Below are 27,274 nucleotides of genomic sequence, written 5' to 3'. Positions count from 1 at the left end.
GGGACAGAGAAAATCAAAGGATGCAGAAAGGGAGGAGAGGAGGGTTGAGGAGGCAGAATCAGGAGATAGGTTGGAGAAGGTTTGAGCAGAGGGAAGAGATGATAGGATGGACGAGGAGAGAGTAGCGGGAGAGAGAGAGCGAAGGTTGGGACGGCGCAATACCATCCGAGTAGGGGCAGAGTGAGAAGTGTTGGATGAGAGCGAGAGGGAAAAGGATACAAGGTAGTGGTCGGAGACTTGGAGGGGAGTTGCAATGAGATTAGTGGAAGAACAGCATCTAGTAAAGATGAGGTCAAGCGTATTGCCTGCCTTGTGAGTAGGGGGGGAAGGTGAGAGGGTGAGGTCAAAAGAGGAGAGGAGTGGAAAGAAGGAGGCAGAGAGGAATGAGTCAAAGGTAGACGTGGGGAGGTTAAAGTCACCCAGAACTGTGAGAGGTGAGCTATCCTCAGGAAAGGAACTTATCAAGGCGTCAAGCTCATTGATGAGCTCTCCAAGGGAACCTGGAGGGCGATAAATGATAAGGATGTTAAGCTTGAAAGGGCTGTTAACTGTGACAGCATGGAATTCAAATGAGGAGATAGACAGATGGTTCAGGGTAAAAAGAGAGAATGTCCACTTGGGAGAGATGAGGATTCCAGTGCCACCACCCCGCTGGCTCGATGCTCTAGGGGTATGCGAGAACACGTGGGCAGACGAGGAGAGAGCAGTAGGAGTAGCAGTGTTATCTGTGTTAATCCATGTTTCCGTCAGCGGCAGGAAGTCTAGGGACTGGAGGGTAGCATAGGCTGAGATGAACTCAGCCTTGTTGGCCGCAGACCGGCAGTTCCAGAGGCTGCCGGAGACCTGGAACTCCACGTGGGTCGTGCGCGCTGGGACCACCAGGTTAGAGTGGCAGCGGCCACGCGGTGCTAAGAGTTTGTATGGCCTGTGCAGAGGGGAGAGAACAGGGATAGACAGACACATAGTTGACAAGCTACAGAAGAGGCTACGCTAATGCAAAGGAGATTGGAGTGACAAGTGGACTACACGTCTCGAATGTTCAGAAAGTTAAGCTTACGTTGCAAAAATCTTATTGACTAAAATGACGAAAATGATACAGTACTGCTGGCTGGTGGAGTAGGCTAGCTAGCAGTGGCTGCGTTGTTGACTTTGTTTGAACGTGTAGCTGGCTAGGTAACCTCGATAGTTTCAGTACTACACCTTGTCATGATACAAAAGCAACTTTGTAGCTAGCTAACATAACACAATCAAGGCGTTCCTTTGTAATGTATTTAGTTTCTACAATGCTGCTCGTCGGTAGTAGTTGGCTAGGTTTTGAAAAATGGCGTCGCGGGGGACGGAAATAGCTGGCTAGCTAACCTCGATAATTACTAAACTACACAATTATCAAGCTATGACAAAGACAACTATGTAGCTAGCTAGCCAACACTGCACTAGTCAAATCGTTCCGTTGTAATGTATTAGTATCTACAGCGCTGCTAGTCGGTAACGGTTGGCTAGCTAGCAGTGGGTTTGATGATGACTAAGTCTGGAGTCTGGACAACGGCGTCGCGGCTGGCTAGCTAACCTCGATAATTACTCTAAACTACACAATTATCTTAGATACAAAGACAGCAAAGACAACTATGTAGCTAGCTAACCAATACTAACACTAAACTAATCAAGTCGTTCCGTTGTAATGTAATAGTTTCTACAGTGCTGCTAGTCGGTAGAAGTTAGCTAGTTGGCTAGCTAGCAGTGTTGACTAGCTAGCTAGCAGTGATGACTACGTTAGGACGAAAATAGCTAACCTCGATAATACTCTAATTACTCTAAACTACACAATTATCTTTGATACAAAGACGGCTATGTAGCTAGCTAAGAAAAATTGCTCAGATCAAACAAATCAAACCGTTGTAATGTAATGAAGTGTAATATTACCTGTGGAGCCAAGAGAAGTGCAACTGCTCGCTCCAAACCGGAAGTCGGTAAAGTCGGTAAAAAAATACAAATAAATACCCAAACCACCAAGACACACGGTCAGCAACACATGATGAAAACATCAGTAGGCTAAACATCACTATAAGCACCAAGTGTGCTTTATAAATAGTGAAAATTGGCACAAAAGCAATAATGGCATTATAATGAATATAAGTGTTTTTGACGGCAGTCAGAAGAATAATCACCAGAGATGTCATGATTCATTTCTTCCGTCGGAGTCGTTTTCATTCAGATTTTGTAGCAATGCTAACGCAGCATGTGCGTTCATTCGTCTTGGTCTTCTTGCCATTGTAAATTATGCACGCTCTCACTGTGTACTCCAAGTAGGCCTGACTAGACTGATAAGACTCCTTGGATTCGGTAGACTGATATGGGTTACATACCGTTTTGAGATTATAATTAGAATAGATTAATACAATAGAATGGCCCGCCCTGTTCTCAGGTGATTATCAACTGGGCATGGCACCTTCAACTATTGGGAGAAGGAGGGGTAATGGGGGAAAATCATTAAAAAAAGGACATGCCCTCCTAAAACTGGATATAACTTCAGTTCTGTTTGTGATATTAAGATTCTAACAACGACAGTGTGTGCTATAAACGTATTTAGGAAAAGTCAAGGACTGCAGGAAATGACTTTAAAAATGGCAGAGTAATACATTTTTTAATTCATGAGCAGTCCAAATTACTGATTTATGCTCTTCTAGTGTTAAAGCCACAGTCTGCAATATTTCCAGTTCTTCTATGGTCAATTGGTAATATCTATATTATAAAATGCTAAGCCTTGTAAACTGAGGGAGGATCTCCACCTACAAAATTGCACAGCTTTTCTTCATTTTAGGCTCAAAAGAAGCTTGTTGTCCTCTTACAGTATATCTGGCTTTATCCTGCTCTGTTTTGTATTATATAGGGCTATCAAAAAATCTATTTATAACATTTTTGACATGCGTATTTCTGGATATGTTTGTTGTTATTCTGTCTCTCACTGTCCAAATAAACCTACCATTAAAATTATAGACTGGTCCTTTCTTTGTCAGTGGGCAAACGTACAAAATCAGCAGGGGATCAAATACTTTTTTCCCCCCACTGTATGTACTATACCGATTGCTAGGTCACTACGATTTGGCTTTATAGTTAGAGCCTATAGACTGGGCAAAAATTGTGTTGTGTGGGCCTTCCGAGTGGCGCAGAGGTCTAATGCACTACATCGCAGTGGTTGAGGCATCACTACAGATCCGGGTTCCATCCCGGGCGGTGTTGCAGCCGGCCGCGACCAGGAGGCCGATGAGGTGCCGCATAATTGGCTCAGCGTCGTCTGGGTTAGGGGAGGGTTTGGCCCATCGTCAAACTCTCCCATCGCGCTCTAGCAACTCCTGTGGCTAGCCAGGCGCATGCACGCTGACACGGTCGTCAGTTGTACAGTGTTTCCTCCGACACATTGGTGCGACTGGCTTCCGGGTTAAGCAAGCAGTGTGTCAAGAAGCAGTGCGGCTTGGCAGGGTCGTGTTTCGGGGGACGCGTGCCTCTCGACCTTCGCCTCTCCCGAGTCCCTACGGGAGTTGCAGCAATGGGAAAAGACTGTAACTACCAATTTGGATATCACGAAATTGGGGTGAAAAAGGGGCAAAAAAAAGAAAGGTGTGTGTGTGCGTGCGTGCGTGCGTGCGTGCGTGCGTGCGTACACACACACACACCTTTCTTTTTTTTTACCCCTTTTTCACCCCAATTTCACCCCAATTTCGTGATTCGTATATACATACATACATACATACATACATACATACATACATACATACATACATACATACATACATACATACATACATACATACATACATACATACATACATACATACATACATACAGTGTAGTGTATTTCAGCCTTAAGCAGCACTGTGTTGGCACGTGCGTAAAATCTTCAACTACATCAATCTCATGACCCGCTTAACCTGTTTTCCCAACTCTTAAACTAACCCTTTAAATCCTTTCAAATAATGCTATCAAATAAAGTGGCATACTTAATGAGTCAAATAAGCACTTGGAAGTTTGGGCTGTGCATGCAACAGACATGCAGGACCAGCCCTTGCCTACATAATCACAACCTTTAGTTGCATTTTGTGACCCTTTGCTGTGACTTTTGGAGTACAGCTAAGGACGAGATTTACCATTGAACTACTATTCACTGTTAGTTTTACTCAAAATAATTGGACATTTTCAGTTAGTAAAATGTACGATTCTTTATTTTTGATGAAAGTAATGATGAGTGGTGTGCTGTTGCTTGTATGCATTGTATGTGTGTGCTTACTGTGACTGTCCCCCTGATATTGGCTACAACACTAGGCTAACGTCCCACAACGTTGCAGCCCAGACAGCAGTGCATGTCATGCTGGATTGAAGGACACTGTGTCCTGGTGTTTTTGCTGTTCATGCTTGTATCAAGATGACATCTAGATGGTTATCAATATTAGTTATTTCTTGTGTTGGCTATTATCCTACTTGCAATAAAATCATGGGAGAGAAAAAATTGGCCAGGTTAGCGACACCGTGATACAGCTGCCCAGTGCAAGCACCTCACGTCGGCAAGCACCTCGATAAAACACTAGTAATTCGCTCCAGCTTGTCTTCGTGCTTCCTGAGGGCAGTAACTTTAGCTAATTGTCATGTCACTGTAATATCCATATGAACACTAGATGAATGGGTAAACAAATATACAATGGTTAAAAGTATATTTTTTGTCATAGTTGAGGGACACTAGCTATCTAACTAACCTAACTGTCGATAGCTATCGCCATAACAACGAAAAGCATCAAGTCGTGGTCTGGCTTCAAAAGATTAAGTCCAAAGTTTTGCTGTTGTTCAATGGTAAATCTCATCCGTAGCTGTACTCCATCTAGTCACAACCAGCTTTCTGTAGGTAAGAATTTTTTTGTCCCAACTCTCCATATTGACCATTTTAGTACCGATTAACCCTGAAGTATCTATGGAGCACTGGAAGCCCATATTGTCATTCGAGGTGATTGTATAGGCCTTTATAGAGGCAACATCATATGCTGCAAAGTATTTTAAGACAGTAGGCCTACATTTACTGTTAGATTATTCTGTTACACGGCTAACTAGCAGGAAATTATATTTAAAGAGAAACTTTGGGCTTTTCGCATTGAGGCCCTTTATCTACTTCCCCAGAGTCAGATGAACTCATGGATACCATGCATGCTAGAATATATCCATATACTTCCAGTCATAGCGCTAACTCTACTTAGCATTTGCTCTCAAAACTACTTACTTCTAACTTCCTTCATACTGGACACACAGACATAAAAATGGTATCCACTAGTTCATCTAACTCTGGGTAGTAGATAAAAAGGCCCTCATTGCCAAAATCTCAAAGTATCCCTTTAATTATCTGGCTAAAGGGTTTTGAGTTTCCACTTCCTCAGAGTCAGATGGTAAATTAGCCCCAAATTAAATGTAATTTTATTGTCTATTGAGCAAAATAATCGAATAACCATATTTAGACAACAGCGTAATTGCCAACCCATAATGATTGCTAATCACTGGTTAGGTGTTGCACATCAAAATATCATTATCTTTCCTGGTTGGACATGTTAGATTTAAATGTAGACCTGTCTTAAACATGTCTTGAATCATACCATCTCAATAGTGCTTTGAAGGACTTTAAAACATAATTTTTAGGGCTACTAAATATGACTCACCACCTGGATTCTGTCTTATGTAGCAAAATTTGAAATGGCTTTTTTTGCATGGGATAAAAGTAGACTCAGAGCAACAAAATAGTATATCATACACTGCATTTTTGAGGAACAATGGGAAAGTAATTCTGCTTTGAAAGTTGATAAACTTGTAAACTCCTTTTGAATGTTTTGGTATCTAGTGAAAAGCTCTTCTTTGCCCTCCCATCTCATTTCGCTCTTGGAACGTTTAGAGTGCACACTTGACGCTCTGGACGATGATTTGTTTACCCCTGGATAACATGAAAACAGCCTAACCAGCTCTGCTGGCAACAATTTCATTACGCTTTTTTGCAGATGTTTACCATATTCAAAGGATGATATACACTTTAGCTTAAGACCCGTAGCTAGCTAGCTAGTTAGGTAAACAATGTGTAAGATCACACATGTAATGTTAGCTAACGAGCCAGCCAGCTAACGAGCCAGCCAGCTAACGAGCCAGCCAGCTAACGAGCCAGCCAGCTAACGAGCCAGCCAGCTAACTTTAGCTCTGGTTAAGAGCGTCCGCTAAATGACTTAAATGTAAACAACAATGAACATAGTGCCAAATCATGTCGTTACTACCCTGCATGGATATGCTGGGAGCTAATCAAGGCTCTAACTTGAAAGCAAACAGCTCTGGGATACAAATAATGTCAGGTAGGGAGCCAGCCAGCTAACATTAGCTAGCTAGCTAATGGTACAATTTAGCTCGAATTGAAACCACTTTCTTTGGATCGTGTAATATCTGAAAATGTCAGAAACGTGTAATATCAGAAAATGTAGCTAGCGAACACTAGACTATTTTACCTGTATACATCATCATGCATGATGGACGCGTCTCCCTGTCACAGATGCCATGCCACGGTTGCCCTTAGTTTGAAGATGTAATGTGGAGACAGGTCTTTTCTCCATCTCAATAGCTATCATACTCTAATTCCACTGATTTCAAAACTTGATCCTCCAGAAAGTGGAGAGCAACACTTATGTAGCTCCACTACACAATAAAAAAAAAACATTTTAAGCCGTGTTCGACAGGATTACCAACAGACTGACCAGTTTAAATAGACAGAAGCCTTCTTTATGGCAGACCAATCCGAACTCCTCTTTTGGCATGTCCAGCCCACTCAATATCTTAGCCAATCATGGCTAGTGAGAAGGTTGCTGACTTTTCTGTGGCTTAATTAAAAAATGTGATTTATATTTACAGATGGCATACAAGTTTGTTATTAAGGCACATGAAAGTTCACATGTTCGAGAAGGCATTTCTGCCAAAAAAAAACGTTTTGACATTTTGATTAAAAAAATTATGTTAAAATGGCTCTCCAGTGAAGTCATGACTTGAGACATACGCCTAGTTTCCTGAATCGGGTCACAAATGATAACATTTATTTGAGTTAATCGCTGGATTGGCTGGGATTAATCGCATATTCAGAATTTGCTGAAATTGAGCTGTAATTTAAGATGTTTATACAAAAAGCATTACAGGAATATTGACGTCTTGTTTTTGTCAAAAGTAATATTAAGCAAAATCAGGTAAATTGATAAAGCACAATTTCTTTCATCTCAATACCAACTTGTTTTGATGTGTAGATCATGTATTTTGGACGTTTTTAGACAATACAATTAATCACAATCATTTAAAAAAAATCATTTTAAGGACCAAATTATTAATTGGTGAAAATGTTGGTGCCACCACAGTAAAAAGTTATTCTGGAGCCCTCCTATATTGTTTTTTATATTGATTTCCAGGCTGTTGAAATTGCAGAGGGTGACTTTTTAATGTTGACCCCGTAGTTATATGCATTTAAATTTGAATGCTCTACACACAGTATGATTACAAATAGCTTATCTATGCGCCATTGCTTTAAAGTCAGAGTGCCAAAGAAAAATATTTGCATCGTTTGACAATTTAACAGACAAAGTTTTGTAACGCATTAATTTACCCCATGGTCACACAGGGTTCTTTGGTGGCAACCTGCCAGACTACCAGCGTGCGGAGGTGATGATGTTCATCATGGGCAAGGTGCCAGTGTATGGCACCCCCTGCCACACCTTGGACACTGTGAAGATTGGGTGAGTCACACTCATTACCTCCACACTACAGGGTTTCCCATGGACATTAGGTTCATCTCGGGGGTTCTCCTTTCTGAGTTAGGGGTGACTGGTTTGGTACTAGGGTTTAATATTTTCCTGGTATTTTACAAATGCTTCATCCCAAGAACAAATCACTTTTCTTCCAGGTAACCCGGTATTTCCCGCCAAAATCGGAAGCATTATAAAGCATATAAATATGTCTGGATTTGATTAGAGCTTTGACCAGCATGAGATTTCTAACCTGATGCTGGCTGAGCCTCATGAGACATATATTAAATACATTTTATGACCCCTACATTAACGATATTTAATGAGACCAAGCCCAAAAAATCCCAAATGATGATGCCATTTTCCAATACATTTATGATATAGGCTACTCACATTACGAACGACTGAAAAACATAAAAGTCACCCAGTTTCGATCCGGCCACGACTGGGAGACCCATGAGACGGCATACAATTGGCCCAGCGTCGTCCAGGTTAGGGGAGGGTTTGGCCTGGCTGGGATGTCCTTGTCCCATCGCGCTCTAGCGACTCCTTGTGGCGGGCCAGGTGCATGCACGCTGACTTCGGTCGCCAGCTGTACGGTGTTTCCTCCGACACATTGGTGCGGCTGGCTTCCGGGTTAAGCGAGCAGTGTGTCAAGAATCAGTGTGGCTTGGCAGGGTCGTGTTTCGGACGGTGCGTGGCTCTCGACCTTCGCCTCTCCCGAGACCGTACGGATGTTGCAGTGATGGGACAGGACTGTAACTACCAATTGGATATCACAAAATTGTGGAGAAAATGGGGTAAAAAAGTGCCCAAATAATAATACAAAAAAAAAAAACATAAACGACCATAGATGTAGTTAGCTACAATATATGTTCTATTGGGTAAATAAATAAAACTAGCTCCTATAGGCTAATCTTTTTGAGTGTGGATTATATTATATGGACTGGAATTAAGCACATCGTTCAAACCATGATACAGCAGAAGAGAACATGTGAATCTGGTGCAGCACATGCGGCCTGCAAAGTTGGAAGTAAAGGCCAGTGAATTTGATTTTAATGATGAAATATAATAGGGCCTATTTGTTTACAAGTAGACTGACGCATATATACCTTTCATAATATTCCCCCTAATGTTATTAGCCTACCTCCTCTCTCTTTTGTTGCTTTATTCCTTCCTCGCCTTCAACAGTTAAATTGAATACGTTTTGTTGTCCTTCATCATTCTAATGACATCATTGAATAATATAGGACTATAATTAGATGCAGAAGGATTTGACTTCTCTTCAGGAATATTGAATAGTTATGGGTCTGAATAAATAAATAAAAAATTCCAGCAAGCTATTCTAGTCTAGCTTTTCCTGCATGGGACTCCAAGAGCTAAAGAATATTTTTTTTAAGGAAAGAGGGACTTGCGTATTGTGCAAGTGACAGAGGCTAGAAGTTAAAGGTTATTATACATAACCCATCATTAATTAGCTAAATATAAGGCTAATACTGCATTGAATGTATTTCCTGAAAGAGGTAGGCTTTTATATATATATATATATATATATATATATATATATATATATATATATATATATACAGCTCTAATAAAAAAAAAATCTTTACAATTTAAAAACAATGTGAACTCCAAAAGCCAGGTGGAGATGAGTAAATTAGATGTGGATTCAGACTTTATATTACTGTAGCATAGGCTATGCTGCAGCACATGTAGGCCTACCTGTTACAAGAAAAAAGTTACCATGATGATATGATAGGTCTACATGCATTGTGAACTGAGCTCCACCCTGAGATGGGCCGTCTGTCCCCACCCTGAGATGGGCCGTCTGTCCCCACCCTGAGATGGGCCGTCTGTCCCCACCCTGAGATGGGCCGTCTGTCCCCACCCTGAGATGGGCCGTCTGTCCCCACCCTGAGATGGGCCGTCTGACCAAACCCTGAGATGGGCCGTCTGTCCCCACCCTGAGATGGGCCGTCTGACCCCACCCTGAGATGGGCTCTCTGTCCCCACCCTGAGCATTGACTCATCATGCAGAGGCCATAGAGAAGCAGATTTAAACATTGCATATAATTTAACAGTTCCATGCCATGCTGTTCATATAAAAATGTATTATATTTCTTATATTATATTTCTAGTTATTTATCCCGGGAAAAGGGAGTGGTTTTGGGTGGTAAATCTCGGTAACCACATTCCCACCATTCACCCTATTTGAAGCACTCGGCTAGGTACTGATTTGAATAATACATAATCATTATACTGGCTTTATTGGGCCATTTGTACGGATATTCAATATTTGTTGTTGTGTCGGTATCCAACCTGACACACAACACACACATCAAAGGCTGGGAGCAGCACATTCAACCATAATTGTTTGGCCCAGGGTCGTACATGCAATTTCGATTTACAGTCCATTGTTACCGTGGTCTAGTTGCCAACACCATTCATATGTTTCTATACTCGTGTCTCTTTAAATGCCCATCTTATTTCAGCAAGCTACAGCAAGCTAAATCAGTGTGTCTCCCACTCAAACTGAGTAGGGCGCTAGCCAAAATCTGTCAGCATGAGGTCTATTAAGAAATGTTGCCATGAGTTGAACTTAATGTTGCCATGAGTTAATGTGCAGTAGCCTATATTATATATGTATTGGAAACCCCTTTGTTTTTACACTGCTGCTACTCGCTGTTTATTATCTATGCATAGTCACTTTACAATTTACCTCCACTAACCTGTAACCCCGCGCATTGACTCGGTACCTGTACCCCCTGTATATAGCCTTGTTATTGTTATGTAATTTTCTTGTTACTTATTTCTTTTGTGTTTTGATCAAACTGAATTGTTGCTGATAAAAGGCTGTGCGTGATGACCTAGTGCACATAAAAATTACTTTTGCGGTTAAATTACCATGTACCGAAAAAATCAATTAAAACAAGTTAAATGGGTTTCCATCGCATTTTCAACTCTACGGATGGTTCATCATAACTTATTTCAGCTATAGCCTAATAAACTGCATGCTTCCCGAGTCATAGTGGGAGGACCACACAACATATTATCGCATGACTCCCAAGTTTACTTCGTTATTATATTAATATTTGTGCATAAAGGAGTTTCCATTTCTTGCATAATTAATTTTAACATCACAAAAAGATCCCACCATGTCAAACAAACAAATTTTCTGTCGACAATTGTGAAATTGTTGTGCCATTTCCTGTTTCCATTAGCCCGGTCATTACTTTTTTTAATGCGTCAGGTAATTCATCCGCAAGAAATGGTTGGATGGAAACTTGGTTATTCTGCACCACACCAGTCCTGAAGGCTTTTCCAAAATGATTTTGGTTCCTATCCTCTAGAACTACCTCCTCGCATGTCTTCCACAGTAAATTGCTTCACTGCCAAACTGTGGTATTATCCCCCTCCCTCTGCTCCCAATCCATGGAGAATATATTTCCTTGCCAAGGTCCCTCTTCTCTTCCAAAGGTGTCCTCTCATTTTCCCTCCCCAAAGTGAATTTGGTTCATAGGACAATATTACGTTCTCCCCTCGGGTGTAGCTCATCTGAGGAGGAGACGTAAATGCCTGGGCCTAAACACACCAGGTAAAACAGATGAAAGGGGAAGAAATGTGGGGTGTAATGAGCGAAAAATAAATCAGACCACAACCAGAACTCAATTTTAGCCCTCAGGGGATGTTTAGTAAAGTAATTAAATAAACAATATAAAACACCCATAAACAATCAGTAAGAAAACAAAAACTTATAACCACAACAAGGGAAGGTAAGAGAAGGGAATGTTTGGGATCGGGGTCCAAGTAATGAAAATAAACAAAAGGTCCCTCCTCTTCTACACACCTAATCCTTCCTAACATACTCTAAACCCTAGCCCACTGTCCTACCTGGTTCCAAGAAAATACAAGGGTGACACCCGCCCGGCTAACCTAGTGTATAAAACAATGGGTTATCTACGTGGGAATGTACACCCATGGGGTATCTACCTTTTCCCTTCTCCAGGACCTAGGTAGGGTGGAGTACCTCAAGAGGACAGGCTGAAACACAAACAAAGATAAATTAAAACAAATCATCAAATAATCAAACAAAACAAGTGTCCTCTCTCTCTCTCCCCCTCTCTCTCTTCTCACACGGCAAACAGATATCCTCTCTGTAATCAGCTACAGCCACGCCCACCATTGTTAGCCGCAACTCAGTGCACCTGTAATGCCCAAGACACAAACAGGGGAAAATGGGGAACAAGAAAAACGTAACACGTAACAGTCAATAAAAGGACTGGTGGTTTTTCCCCATAGAAATAGACTTAATACAAGGGACAAAGCCCCTCAATAAACATAGACTTCCATGGGAATGTCTCTTCTACTAATTAGATATCTATGCTAACATACAGTATGTGTACTGTAGAAATATAACTACTAGAATGGACAAAGCCACTCACAGGACATTAACTTGAATGGGAATGTCCATTATAGTCATTCTGTTTGAATGGTTTCACCCTTTCACCTGTCAAATAGCTTAACTTTCATGCCCCCAAGTGGAAGCACTGATCATCTCAAATCAAATGCTCCCCTCCTGGTTTAGAGGAAAAGTCACTCATCTTCTCTTCTCCTTATCCCTTTATTTTTTCTTAATTGCCGGAGGAGATAAATTAGATTCCGCTGTTTGTCTGCTGCCGCTGATGCCAAGGAGAGGACTAGCTAATAGAGGAAGCACTTTCAAGTAGAGGTCTGCACGGAACTGATTTCTTCATCCAGCTCCTGCTGCTTTTCATGCCGCTGCCGCGGTCTTCTTAACCGAGTCGCGCCTGCAAGAATTAGTCCCGTACCTGACCGCAGTCCCACAATGTTATTTTAGATGTATCTGACACAGCTCACTTTGCAGCCCTGGTCCCAACAATTTTGTCACCTTAGTCGAGATCAAAATGTGCAAAAATAGGTAAAAATATCAGAGATTCTGACTCTGCCCATTATATTCGGCTATCAGTATTAGGCTAGATGTAGTTTGAAAGATTGTAGAGTTGGGGCTAAATACAGGAGAGTGGACCCTTACTTGACTAGATTAAATAATAACTTCTAGGAGCGGGACGATATCCAAGCAGAATAAAGTACATGTGTTATTCCAGTCAATGTCAGAGTTTAAACTATAGCCTATCATATTTTTTATTTGAGACCACATATAGGAGCATTTGATTACACATGCCCAGTAAAAGGGAAGAAAGGTAGGCTACAGAATGTAAATCAAGTATAACGAATAGTCTACAAAACAGAAAGACAACCATTTTGAAATAATCATAACTTTAATAGGAGCTGGACAATTTGCAGGCAGACAGAAAAATGTGTTATCAATATTTATTTCCTGTCCATGTCAGAGCCTAAACTATAGCATGTCATATTTAGGAAGTTAATTTCCTTGGAAAGACAACTGCGTATGCTTTTCCATCCTACAGGCTATTAATTTGGGACCATGCATTTGATCTCGCACGCCCAACACAAGTGAGGTGAGGTAGGCTACAGAATGTGAAGCAGAATTATCCTATGAGAGTTTGTGAATAGTATGGCAGAGGTTCTTTTAATACAATAGATAACGCATCCAAAACAGAAAGACAACCGTTAGAAATAATCCCAAAGTTGTTTGTCTGAATGCCCGCTCCCACCCTCAGCATAAAAAATGCAGACCACGCTGCAATGCTATCTGTCGGGGCCAGGGGGAATGCAGCTCTCTACTTTAGTTACGCTTGCTAGCGTAACTAACTTTCATGGGCAACGATGAGCCAGCTAGTTAACATTAGCCTACTACATCCAGCTACGTATTGAACTTCCATCCTCTCAGGCCAGGGGTACAGTGAATGAATTTATAGTTGGATCATAATCACCGTCATAATCATTGGCCAGTACGGAGAATTAAGGAAAACCACTAGTCCAAATCACTATCTCCATCTATGGCTAAGTTGGCAAAGGGACAACAATTCAACGAGATGCAACAATTCAAGTTTCTTTTCTAATTACGTTTAGCTTTTGATGCTCAGTAGCAAAATGAGGCTCAGTAGTGTGTGTAGCCTCTACGTGCCTGTATGACCTCCCTACAACGCCTGGGCATGCTCCTGATGAGGTGGCGGATGGTCTCCTGAGGGATCTCCTCCCAGACCTGGACTAAAGCATCCGCCAACTCCTGGACAGTCTGTGGTGCAACGTGGCGTTGGTGGATGGAGCGAGACATGATGTCCCAGATGTGCTCAATTGGATTCAGGTCTGGGGAACGGGCGGGCCAGTCCATAGCATCAATGCCTTCCTCTTGAAGGAACTGCTGACACACTCCAGCCACATGGGGTCTAGCATTGTCTTGCATTAGGAGGAACGCAGGGCCAACCGCACCAGCATATGGTCTCACAAGGGGTCTGAGGATCTCATCTCAGTACCTAATGGCAGTCAGGCTACCTCTGGCGAGCACATGGAGGGCTGTGCGGCCCCCCAAAGAAATGCCACCCCACACCATGACTGACCCACCGCCAAACCGGTCATGCTGGAGGATGTTGCAGGCAGCAGAACGTTCTCCACGGCGTCTCCAGACTCTGTCACGTCTGTCACATGTGCTCAGTGTGAACCTGCTTTCATCTGTGAAGAGCACAGGGCGCCAGTGGCGAATTTGCCAATCTTGGTGTTCTCTGGCAAATGCCAAACGTCCTGCACGGTGTTGGGCTGTAAGCGCAACCCCCACCTGTGGACGTCGGGCCCTCATACCACCCTCATGGAGTCTGTTTCTGATCATTTGAGCAGACACATGCGCATTTGTGGCCTGCTGGAGGTCATTTTGCAGGGCTCTGGCAGTGCTCCTTCTGCTCCTCCTTGCACAAAGGCCGGATGTAGCGGTCCTGCTGCTGGGTTGTTGCCCTCCTACGGCCTCCTCCACGTCTCCTGATGTACTGGCCTGTCTCCTGGTAGCGCCTCCATGCTCTGGACACTACGCTGACAGACACAGCAAACCTTCTTGCCACAGCTCGCATTGATGTGCCATCCTGGATGAGCTGCACTACCTGAGCCACTTGTGTGGGTTGTAGACTCCGTCTCATGCTACCACTAGAGTGAAAGCACCGCCAGCATTCAAAAGTGACCAAAACATCAGCCAGGAAGCATAGGAACTGAGAAGTGGTCTGTGGTCACCACCTGCCGAACCGCACCTTTATTGGGGGTGTCTTGCTAATTGCCTATAATTTCCACCTGTTGTCTATTCCATTTGCACAACAGCATGTGAAATTTGTCAATCAGTGTTGCTTCCTAAGTGGACAGTTTGATTTCACAGAAGTGTGATTGACTTGCAGTTACATTGTGTTGTTTAAGTGTTCCTTTTATTTTTCTGAGCAGTGTACAATTCCTTCAGAAAGTATTCAAACCCCTTGACTTATTCCACATTTTGATGTTTTACAGTCTGAATTCAAAATAATAATAATCTCAACCATTTACACAATACCCTATAATGACAGCGTTTTGAAATGTATTAAATAGAGAAATATCTAATTTACATAATTCACACATAATTCACAACTGCAAATTTGACAGTTGTGAGACTTTCTGGGTAAGCCTCTAAGAGCTTTCCACACCTGGATTGTGTCATTATTCTTTTAAAAATGAATCAAGCTCTGTCGAATTGGTTGTTGATCATTGTTAGACAACCATTTAAGGTCTTGCCATAGAATTTCAAGTAGATTTAAGTCAAATTGTAACTCGGCCACTTGGTAAGCAACTCCAGTGTAGATTTGGCCTTGTGTTTTAGGCTTTTGTCATGCTGAAAGGTGAATTCATCTCCCAGTATCTGGTGGAAAGCAGACTGAACCATGTTTTCCTCTAGGATTTTGCCTGTGCTTAGCTCCAATCCACACATTTTTTATCCTGAAACTCACCAGTCCTTAACGATTTTAATTTCTTTGCCACATTTTTTACAATATTACTTTAGTGCCTTGTTGCAAACAGGATGCATGTTTTGGGATATTTGTTTTCTGTACAGGCTTTCTTCTTTTCACTCTGTCAATTAGGTTTGTATTGTGGAGTATCTACAATGTTGTTGATCCATCCTCAGTTTTCTCTTATCACAGCCATTAAACTCTGTAACTGTTTTAATGTCACCATTGGCCTCATGGTGAAATCCCTGAGCAGTTTCCTTCCTCTCCGGCAACTGAGTTAAGAAGGATGCCTGTATCTTTGTAGTGACTGGGTGTGTTGATACAACATCCAAAGTGTAATTAATAACTTCACCATGGTCAAAGGGATATTCAATATCTGCTTACATTTTTTTTACCCACCTACCAATGGGGGCCCTTCTTTGCGAGGCATTGGAAAACCTCACTGATCTTTGTGGTTCAATCTGTGTTTGAAATTCACTTACAATTATCTGTATGTGTGGGATAGAGAAATGAGGTAGTCATTAATAAAACATGTTAAACATTATTATTGCACAGAGTGAGTCCCCCCCACCATTTGCTAACAAACTGTTGTTGATATTCCACTCAGGCACCAGGGCACCAAGCGTATCCAGGCCATGCTGCTGAGCTCGCTCATCATGGTGAGTGCTTCTATAACCTGATCATTTATTCAATAGTACTGTCTAACGATAGCCGTATCCACCTATCGGGATCACAACAGACTGATCAAGAATAGTGTCAATCGAGAAGAATGGCAACAGATGAATCCATTAATTGAGTCTTTTCTAATTCTGCCTAAAGGGACCTCAATGTTCTCTGTTGGTATATCTGAGTGGCGCCGAAGGAGATGGCTGCTGTTTTACGATCCCGTAATCAATTGTGCATGTTTTTTCGCGTTATTTTGTACTTAATGTTTCTGCCACCATGTCTTATGACTGAAAAGAGCTTCTAGACATCATGACAGTGATTACTCACCCCATACTGGAGAATTATTTTTTCTTCAACGAGTCGGACGGGAAGTGTTTACTTCAGACGCCCGACAAGGCCCTCATCCCCGTCATATGCAGGAGAAAGAGACATAGGTATTGTGGATGAAGATCCAGGTGCCTTGTAAGGATCCGTCGCCGAGAGGGTAATCTACCTTTACCATCGGTCCTATTAGCCAACGTACAATCAATTGATAATGAAGTAGACGAACTACGATCATGTATATCCCACAAATGGGACATTAAAAACTGTAATATCTTATGTTTCACCGAGTCGTGGCTGAACGATGACATGAATGACATACAGCTGGCGGGTTTTAAGCTTTCTCGGCAGGATAGAACAGTGGTCTCTGGTAAGATAAGGGGTGATGGTCTGTATATTTGTAAATGACAGCAGGTACACAAAATCTAAGGAACTCTTGAGGTTTTGCTCGCCTGAGGTAGAGTATCTCATGATAAGCTGTAGACCACACTATTTACCAAGAGAGTTTTCATCTGCATTTTTCGTAGCTGTCTACACACCACCACAAACTGATGCTGGCAATAAGACCGCACTCAGTTAGGCCATAAGTAAACAGGAAAACGCTTCTAGTGGCCGGGGACTTTAATGCAGGAAACACAAATCTGTTTTACCTAATTTCTACCAGCATGTTAAATGTGAAACCAGAGGGGGAAAAAACTCTAGACCACCTTTACTCCAGACGCGTACAAATCTCTCCCTCGCCCTCCATTTGGTAAGTCTGACCATAATTCCATCCTCCTGATTCCTGCTTACAAACAAAAACTAAAGCAGGAAGCACCTGTGACTCGGTCAATAAAAAAATGGTCAGATGAGGCAGATGCTAAGCTACAGGACTGTTTTTCTAGCACAGACTGGAATATGTTCCGGGATTCTTCCGATGGCGTTGAGGAGTACACCACATCAGTCACTGGCTTTATCAATAAGCGCATTGATGACGTCATCCCCACAGTGACCGTACGTACATATCCCAACTAGAAGCCATGGATTACATGGCAACATCCACACTGAGCTAAAGGCTAGACCTGCCGCTTTCAAGGAGTGGGACTGTAACCCGGAAAGCTTATAAGAAATCCAGCAATGCCCTCTGACACAACATCAGACAGGCACAGCGTCAATACAGGACTAAGATTGAATCATACTACACTGGCTCCGATGCTCGTCGGATGTGGCAGGGCTTGCAAACTATAACAGACTACAAAGGGAAGCACAGCTGCGAGCTGCTCAGTGACACAAGCCTACCAGACGAGCTAAATTACTTCTATGTTCTTTTCGAGGCAAGTAACACTGAAGCATGCTTGAGAGCATAAGCTGTTCTGGATGACTGTGTGATCATGCTTTCCATAGCCAATGTAAGTAAGGATCTGAATTGCACGCCACGAGGAGCCTGCATGGCAGGCTGACTACCTGTTACGCGAGGGCAGCAAGAAGGCAAGGTAAGTTGCTAGCTAGCATTAAACTTATCTTATAAAAAAAACTATCAATCTTAACATAATCACTAGTTAACTACACATGGTTGAGGATATTACTAGTTTATCTAACGTGTCCTGCGTTGCATATAATCGATGCGGTGCCTGTTAATTTCTCATCGAATCACAGCCTACTTCAACAAACGGGTGATGATTTAACAAGCGCATTTGCAAAAAAAGCACTGTCGTTGCACCAACGTACCTAACCATAAACATCAATGCCTTTCTTTAAAATCAATACACAAATATATATTTTTAAACCTGCATATTTAGTTAATATTGCCTGCTGACATGAAATTGTGTCACTGCTCTTGCGTTCATTGCCTGGCTCATTGCGAACTAATTTGCCAGAATTTTACCTAATTATGACATACCATTAAAGGTTGTGCAATGTAACAGGAATATTTAGACTTAGGGATGCCACCCGTTAGATAAAATACGTACCGGTTCCTTATTTCACTGAAAGAAAGAACCTTTTTGTTTTCGAGATGATAGTTTCCGGATTTGACCATATTAATGACCTAAGGCTTGTATTTCTGTGTGTTTATTATATTATAATTAAGTCTATGATTTGATAGAGCAGTCTGACTGAGCGGTGGTAGGCACCATCAGGCTCGTAAGCATTCATTCAAACAGCACTTTCGTGCATTTTGCAAGCAGCTCTTCGCAATGCATTGTACTGTTTATGACTTCAAGCCTGTCAACTCCCAAGATTAGGCTGGTGTAACCGATGTGAAATGGCTAGCTAGTTAGCGGGTGCGTGCCAGTAGCGTTTCAAACGTCACTCGCTCTGAGACTTGGAGTAGTTGTTCCCCTTGCTCTGCATGGTAACACTGCTTCGAGGGTGGCTGTTGTCGATGTGTTCCTGGTTCGAGCCCAGGTAGGAGCGAGGAGAGGGACGGAAGCTATACTGTTACACTGGCAATACTAAAGTGCCTATAAGAACATCCAATAGTCAAAGGTATATGAAATACAAATCGTATAGAGAGAAATAGTCCTATAATTCCTATAATAGCTACAACCTAGAACTTCTTACCTCGGAATATTGAAGACTCATGCTAAAAGGAACCACATCCTTTCATATGTTCCCATGTTCCCTTGAGCAAGGCACTTAAACATTAGCTTTCTTACATGGCACATATTGCACTTTTACAGTCGGGGAAAAAAGTATTTGATCCCCTGCTGATTTTGTACGTTTGCCCACTGATAAAGAAAGGATCAGTCTATAATTTTAATGGTAGGTTTATTTGAACAGTGAGAGACAGAATAACAACAAAAATATCCAGAAAAATGTATGTCAAAAATTTTATAAATTGATTTGCATTTTAATGAGGAAAATAAGTATTTGACCCCCTCTCGATCAGAAAGATTTCTGGCTCCCAGGTGTCTTTTATACAGGTAACGAGCTGAGATTAGGAGCACACTCTTAAAGGGAGTGCTCCTAACCGCAGCTTGTTACCTGTAAAAAAGACACCTGTGCCCAGAAGCAATCAATCAATCAGATTCCAAACTCTCCACCATGGCCAAGACCAAAGAGCTCTCCAAGGATGTCAGGGACAAGATTGTAGACCTACACAAGGCTGGAATGGGCTACAAGACCATTGCCAAGCAGCTTGGTGAGAAGGTGACAACAATTGGTGCAATTATTCGCAAATGGAAGAAACACAAAAGAACTCTCAATATCCCTCGGCCTGGGGCTCCATGCAAGATCTCACCTCGTGGGGTTGCAATGATCATGAGAACGGTAAGGAATCAGCCCAGAACTACACAGGAGGATCTTGTCAATGATCTCAAGGCAGCTGGGACCATAGTCACCAAGAAAACAATTGGTAACACACTACGACGTGAAGGACTGAAATCCTGCAGGGCCCGCAAGGTCCCCCTGCTCAAGAATACATATACATGCCCGTCTGAAGTTTGCCAATGAACATCTGAATGATTCAGAGGACAACTGGTGAAAGTGTTGTGGTCAGATGAGACCAAAATGGAGCTCTTTGGCATCAACTCAACTCGCCGTGTTTGGAGGAGGAGGAATGCTGCCTATGACCCCAAGAACACCATCTCCACCGTCAAACATGGAGGTGGAAACATTATGCTTTGGGAGTGTTTTTCTGCTAAGGGGACAGGACAACTTCACCGCATCAAAGGGATGATGGACGGGGCCATGTACCGTCAAATCTTGGGTACGAACATCCTTCCCTCAGCCAGGGCATTGAAAATGGGTCGTGGATGGGTATTCCAGCATGACAATGACCCAAAACACACGGCCAAGCCAACAAAGGAGTGGCTCAAGAAGAAGCACATTAAGGTCCTGGAGTGGCCTAGCCAGTCTCCAGACCTTAATCCCATAGAAAATCTGTGGAGGGAGCTGAAGGTTCGAGTTGCCAAACGTCAGCCTCGAAACCATAATGACTTGGAGAAGATCTGCAAAGAGGAGTGGGACAAAATCCCTCCTGAGATGTGTGCAAACCTGGTGGCCAACTACAAGAAACGTCTGACCTCTGCGATTGCCAAAAAGGGTTTTGCCATCAAGTACTAAGTCATGTTTTGCAGAGGGGTCAAATACTTATTTCTCTCATTAAAATGCAAATCAATTTATAACATTTTTGACATGCGTTTTTCTGGATTCTTTTGTTGTTAATCTGTCTCTCACTGTTCAAATAAACCTACCATTAAACGTATAGACTGATCATTTCTTTGTAAGTGGGCAAACGTACAAAATCAGCAGGGGATCAAATACTTTTTTCCCCCACTGTGCTTTCTTCTCCAACACTTTGTTTTTGCATTATTTAAACCAAATTGAACATGTTTCATTATTTATTTGAGGCTAAATTGATTTTATGGATGTATTATATTAAGTTAAAATAAGTGTTCATTCTGTATTGTTGTAATTGTCATTATTACAAATAAATACAAAAAAATCGCCCGATTAATCGGTATCTGCGCTGAAAGATCATAATCGTCCGACCTCTAATCCTGACGGGTTGCATCACTGCCTTGTATGTCATCTGCTCGGCCTCCGACCGCAAGACACTACAGAGGGTAGTGCGTCTGGCCCAGTACTTCACTGGGGCCAAGCTTCCTGCAATCCAGGCCCTAAAAATTGTAAGACTCCAGCCACAATAGTCATAGACTGTTCTTTCTGCTACTGCACGGCAAGTGGTACCGGAGCGCCAAGTCTAGGTCCAAAAGGCTTCTTAACAGTTTCTACCCCCAAGCCATAAGGCTCCTGAACAGCTAATCATAGGGCTACCCAGATCCCTCTTTTACGCTGCTGCTACTCTGTTTATTATCTAATTATTGTTGTAACTCTATATTTTAACGCTGACAGGTATAATACATTGTGATGCTTATGACAAATCATACGATTTTCATAAGCATGTATACACAGTGCATTCGGAAAGTATTCAGACCCCTTGACTTTTTCCACATTTTATGTTACTGCCTTTTTCTCAGGCTCACGAGTGGTGCAGCAGTCTAATGCACTGCGTATCAGTGTGAGAGGTGTCACTACAGTCCCTGGTTTGATTCCAGGCTGTATCACATCCAGCCGTGATTGGCCCAGCGTCGTCTGGATTTGGCCAAGGTAGGCCGTCATTGTAAATAAGAATTTGTTCTTAACTGACTTGCCTAGTTAAATAAAGGTTCAATTCTAAAATTGATTTAAAAAAATAAACTCAGTTATCTACACACAATACACCTTAATGACAAAGCGAAAACAGGTTTTTAGCCATTTTTGCGAATTTATTAGAAATAAAACCAATCACCTTATTTACATACGTATTCAGACCTTTTGCTATCGGACTCGAAATTGAGCTCTGGTGCATCCAGTTTCCAGTGATCAGCCTTGATGTTTCTACAACTTAATTGGAGTCCACCTGTGGTAAATTAAATTGATTGGACATGATTTGGAAAGGCATACAGCTGTCAATATAAGGTCCCACAGTGCAAGTCAGAGCAAAATCCAAAGCCATGAGACAGAAGGAATTGTCCGTAGAGCTCCGAGACAGGATTGTGTCGAGGCACAGATCTGGGGAAGTGTAGCAAAACATTTCTGCAGCATTGAAGATCCCCAAGAACACAGTGGCCTCCATCATTCTTAAATGGAAGAAGTTTGGAACCACTAAGACTTTCCCAAGAGCTGGACCGCCTGGCCAAACTGAGCAATCGGGGAGAAGGGCCTTGGTCAGGGAGGTGTCCAAGAACCCTATGGTCACTCTGACAGAGCTCCAGAGTTGCTCTGTGGAGATGGTTGTCCTTCTGGAAGGTTCTCCTATTTCTGCAGCACTCCACCAATCAGGCCTTTATGGTAGAGTGGCCAGACAGAAGCCATTTCTCAGTAAAAGGCACATGACAGCCTGCTTGGACTTTGCCAAAAGGCACCTAAAGACTCTCAGACCATGAGAAACAAGGTTCTCTGGTCTGATGAAACCAAGATTGAACTCTTTGGCCTGAATGCTAAGCATCACGTCTGGAGGAAACCTGGCACCATCCCTACGGTGAAGCATGGTGGTGGCAGCATCATGCTATGGGGAGGTTTTTCAGCGGCAGGGACTGGGAGACTAGTCAGGATCGAGGGAAAGATGAACTGAGAAAACTACAGAGATCCTTGATGAAAACCTGCTCCAGAGCGCTCAGACTGGGGCGAAGGTTCACCTTCCAACAGGACAACGACCCTAAGCACACAGCCATGAGAACGCAGGAGTGGCTTTGGGACAAGTCTCTGAATGTCCTTGTGGCTCATCCAGAGCCTGTACTTGAACCCGATTGAACATCTCCAGAGAGACCTAAAAATAGCTGTGCAGCAACGCTCCCCATCCAACCTGACAGAACTTGAGAGGATCAGAGAAGAATGAGAGAAACTCCCAAATACAGGTGTGACCAGCTTGTAGCGTCATACCCAAAATGACCCGATGCTGTAATCACTGCCAAAGGTGCTTCAACAAAGTACTGAGTAAAGGGTCTGAATACTTATGTAAATGTGATATTTCAGTTTTTATTTAATACATTTGTGAAAAAAAAGAGAAAAAAGGTTTTGCTTTGTCATTATGGGGTATTGTGTGTAGATTGATGAGGCGGGAAAAAAAAACAATTTAATACATTTTAGAATAAGGCTGTAACGTAACAAAATGTGGAAAAAGTCAAGGGGTCTGAATACTTTCCGAAGGCACTGTAAGCATGATCATCTCTTAATGATCCTGACTAAACAGCTATTTTGAGTCAGTTAGGAATTTACTACATTGTAGAGAGACTGAACGTATTATAAGCCTTACTAAAATACATTATTCTACATTATACGAATATGCATAAACATTCCAAATCAAGGAATGATAATTCATGGAAGAATCGGTCCATGTTAATTATAGTCCTGTGGCTTAGTTGGTACGAGCGTGGCACTAGCAACGCCAAGGTCGTGGGTTCAATCCCAGCAGGGATCACATACACATACCAATGTATGCACTACTGTAAATTGCTTTGGGTAAAAGCATCTGTTAAGTGGCGTTTATATTCTACAGTATATGTATAATTATTTTAGACAGATTGAAGTGTTATTCTCTAGAGATGGGCTCGGTTATTTGAATATCCAAACAGATGTTATTATTCGATCATTTGTATTCATAAAAAAAAATGATAGGCCTATTTTAACAATGAAAAGGCCTTGTAAAATGTTTTTACTTTTCCCGTTGAAAAACGATATTCCAAGTGTAAATGCTGGAAAGTAAACACAAAAAAAGTGAGCAAAAAAATAAAAAATGTAGATACAATTGCGAGGACAAAAAAGCAAATTCCTCCATCACACAGCAAGTGCTCAGGTTAAAAACATACGTTAAACACACGTATTTCTACTATCCGGATATCCAAATACATTTTATTGTAACCCAATAGTACCTTGTAATAAGAATTAAGGATAAGTCACCATGTACTTCACCATGTACAAGTTTTATTATTCTCATTGCAGTTTTAAATAAGTCAAAAATAAATATATATCCTTTGAGCTGTAGCGTATAGTAATACTGTGACAGTAAGTCCGTATGTATTGACTTGTGTTTTCAGTAAAACAACAACATCCGTACATCAAACCAACACAATTATGCAAATGCAATAACGCTCTATTTTTGGTGTACACCATAAAGCTCCTATGGTTGTGCACAAGCTAAAATAAATATAAACAACCTTGTATATTAATAAAATGTTTCCTTTTCAAATAGATGAGATGAGGAACAGTCCCACGTAGTCCCTCTCAAACACTGATTTCGCTGGTGATTACAACAAACTGCTTCCTCCAGCTTCCGTGACATTGTTGGAAGAAAGACAAATGTTCAATATGTGCCTATCATGGAAAATTATATTTCAGGCACATGCAATGTTCAACAGCATAAATGCGATGCATTAGCTAAATATGCTTAATGCTGAATTAAGCTGAATATGAGGAGCTGCAAGGTGCATTTGTCTACTTGCATAGAGTAATTACAACATGGGTAACAGCTATTGCATTCCAATATAATTCTAAGACAATAGCTGTAAATCGTACCACTGCTAAAAAGTGACCCAAACAATATACTTGATGCATGAAGCTGTCTTAATGTGATACACCCCCTGTTATTGTATTCTAATGATAAACTGAGTACATCTGCATGTGGGTTGCAATATTATTTGAATAGTGAAATTATTTCAAATGCTCATCCCTATTATACTCCCTATTAAGGAATGCTAAAGGACGGAAAGCCATCATTCACTCTCATTCCCTGTAATGTTAATTAACTCCCTGTGTCTCTCCAGTGTGTGTGGCTCCCACCTTGTCAGGTTAGCTCAGTCTATATTCCCCGCTGTTCTGTTAAGCCTCTCTCTTGTTCAACTGACTGCTGTACGAGATGGCTATACACAGCTGGGAAAAAGCCCCTAGGGCAGAGGAAACGTTCACACAGAGAAGACTTTACACACACACCACACACATACTGTATGTGCGCTCAGACACGTGTTACATATGCACATTCTCCTATATTTTTCCCATGACGCATATGTCACACTCTCCTCCTTTTCCCATGGGGCATCTGCACGATCGACCGGGAGCTAGGAGGGTGGCTTGTTGCAAAGTCGATCTCCTCGCTCGCTTTTCTGCTGCTTTCCCTGCAGCTGGAAGATAGGGACATTTTTTAACATATTTCTAACACCATGCGGCTGTAGATGGGTCCGAGGTAACTGGGATCAGCACATTTAACGCAAACTCGACTCTGTCTGATTATGAGTCTAAGATGGGGGATGGGGGTCAGGAGTGTTGGCGTGGGGACTCATTTGTTATGTTTTCTTTCTCACTTCATCACTTCAACATGTACTGTACACACAAGGAATACAGATGTTCCTACTGGAGCATGTGCACAGTGCACACACACCTTTTCTCTGTACACATGATGCCGGGACACTAGTCACCACACACACACACACACAGGGAGGTAAAAAAACAGCCCTGGATTTTGACGCAGACAGGCCCACCAAAACCGGGACGTGGATACTCCACCGCCCCCACCCCGCCGACGCACGCACGTACACACACCAGCCCCTATACCACCACCTAGCTGCATCAAAGCTATTGTACAAAAATCAGTACTATTTTCAGAGTGCTACAAAACATACACACAAACTCTTTACACTGTTATAAGAGTTCTACAGAATACATACTGAATTTTCATGATTGAACAACATTCCATCTGAAGCCTATAACAAAACAGAGAAGGTATAATAGCTAGAATGCTCATTGACACAGAACACTGCCTGGCTGCTTCTCAGGGAGGGCTGGCTGGCTTTAAAGAGGCAGTGCAGTTAAAAACATGTTTTCCCAGTTTTTCAGATGTTTCCACACTATGAGGTCGAAATAACACTCTGAAATCGTGAAAATTATGACAGTCATTTTTGTGTAAAAATAAAAAGGCCTGACATTTTTGTGTAAAAACAGCCTGTTCGGGTGGGATGTAATTTTGGCCCGCCGCATAACGTCACCCGGCAATCTGATTATAATAAATTAATTAACATTCATAGTTTATTTACATATTCCCTTCTAGTTTTAGTGCTGGTCCCGCCCAAAAGCAAGAGAGATTGTGCAGCATGGCTGCCTTTGCACTGCATTCCCTCCAAACAATCACTTCGTCTGATTTGGCTTCGATTTAATTTTCATAATCAACCGTCAGAGAAGTTGAGTCGAACCTCCTGCACAGCACACTTTGCATCGGACTACATTGCAAATCAGCCTAGGTACACGTGGATTTCCCAGCAGTTCCATCAAGCATCGCATTGATTTTCAAATCGGCAGCAGCATCAACCATTCATGAAGTAAGTGTATAGATATTTATTTTTCTCTTTTAAGTAAAGGACATGCTATACATGGGTAGCATCATTCATCACAATATTGTTTTGAATGTTGTCTTGAGGACTGATGCCCAAATGAACGTTCTAGTAGCTACTCAATGGAATTCTCTGAGCCTCCATGTGCTGATGAAGATTTTGTCTGAAGTGCATTATAGTGACTTGGAAAGAATATGACATTTATAAAAGTCCCAAATCATTAGTAGGAAAACCTTTTGTCATCAATGTAATGGAGTATAAATTTAGCTTGCCACTAGATACCGACCCTACCGTTACGCTTGTTTACACTGAGCTGCACTGGAGTCGGAACGCAATTATGGTTGCGTTAAGACACAGTGGAGCCGGTGTAAAAATGGGTCGTAAAACGTACCTTTGCAGCAATGGGATATGCCACTGTACTCCAAATTGTACCTTTATCCATACTGCTCCATCGCGAAGACTGGCTGCTGTGGCTACTGGTAGCTAGCATGAGGACGAAATGGGCAGTTTTCTAGGAAAACTAGCAGTATTTCAATCTTCTCGATGGAGCAGTGTAGATAAAGGTAAAAGTTGGAGTACAGTTGCATATCCCATGCCTGCATTGAGGTACGCTTTCCAACCCATATCTCGCACCGACTCCACGGTGTCTTTATGTAACCATGATTGCGTTCTAACCCCAGTGCAGCTCGGTGTAAACAAGCGTAACGGTAGGGTAGGTGTCTTTTGGCAAAACTTTAGCTAGTTACTTAGGATT

At 42.1% G+C, this 27,274-nt stretch overlaps 1 protein-coding gene across 4 annotated transcripts in view; it reads left to right on the top strand.

The window, feature by feature from the left end:
• The window catches only part of efr3a (EFR3 homolog A (S. cerevisiae)), a 243,809-nt gene that overhangs the window by 161,113 nt on the left and 55,422 nt on the right, over positions 1-27,274 (top strand). For all 4 annotated transcript variants that reach the window (XM_029703945.1, XM_029703942.1, XM_029703944.1 and 1 more), the window contains 2 exons: positions 7,667-7,781; positions 16,299-16,350. In XM_029703945.1, coding sequence (XP_029559805.1) covers positions 7,667-7,781; positions 16,299-16,350 — 167 coding nt within the window. The remainder of the gene's footprint in view (positions 1-7,666; positions 7,782-16,298; positions 16,351-27,274) is intronic.

Source organism: Salmo trutta, chromosome 21 (genome assembly GCF_901001165.1).
Source record: "Salmo trutta chromosome 21, fSalTru1.1, whole genome shotgun sequence".
NCBI classification, from domain to species: Eukaryota; Metazoa; Chordata; class Actinopteri; order Salmoniformes; family Salmonidae; genus Salmo; species Salmo trutta.
This window is presented reverse-complemented; position numbering and strand designations above follow the sequence as displayed.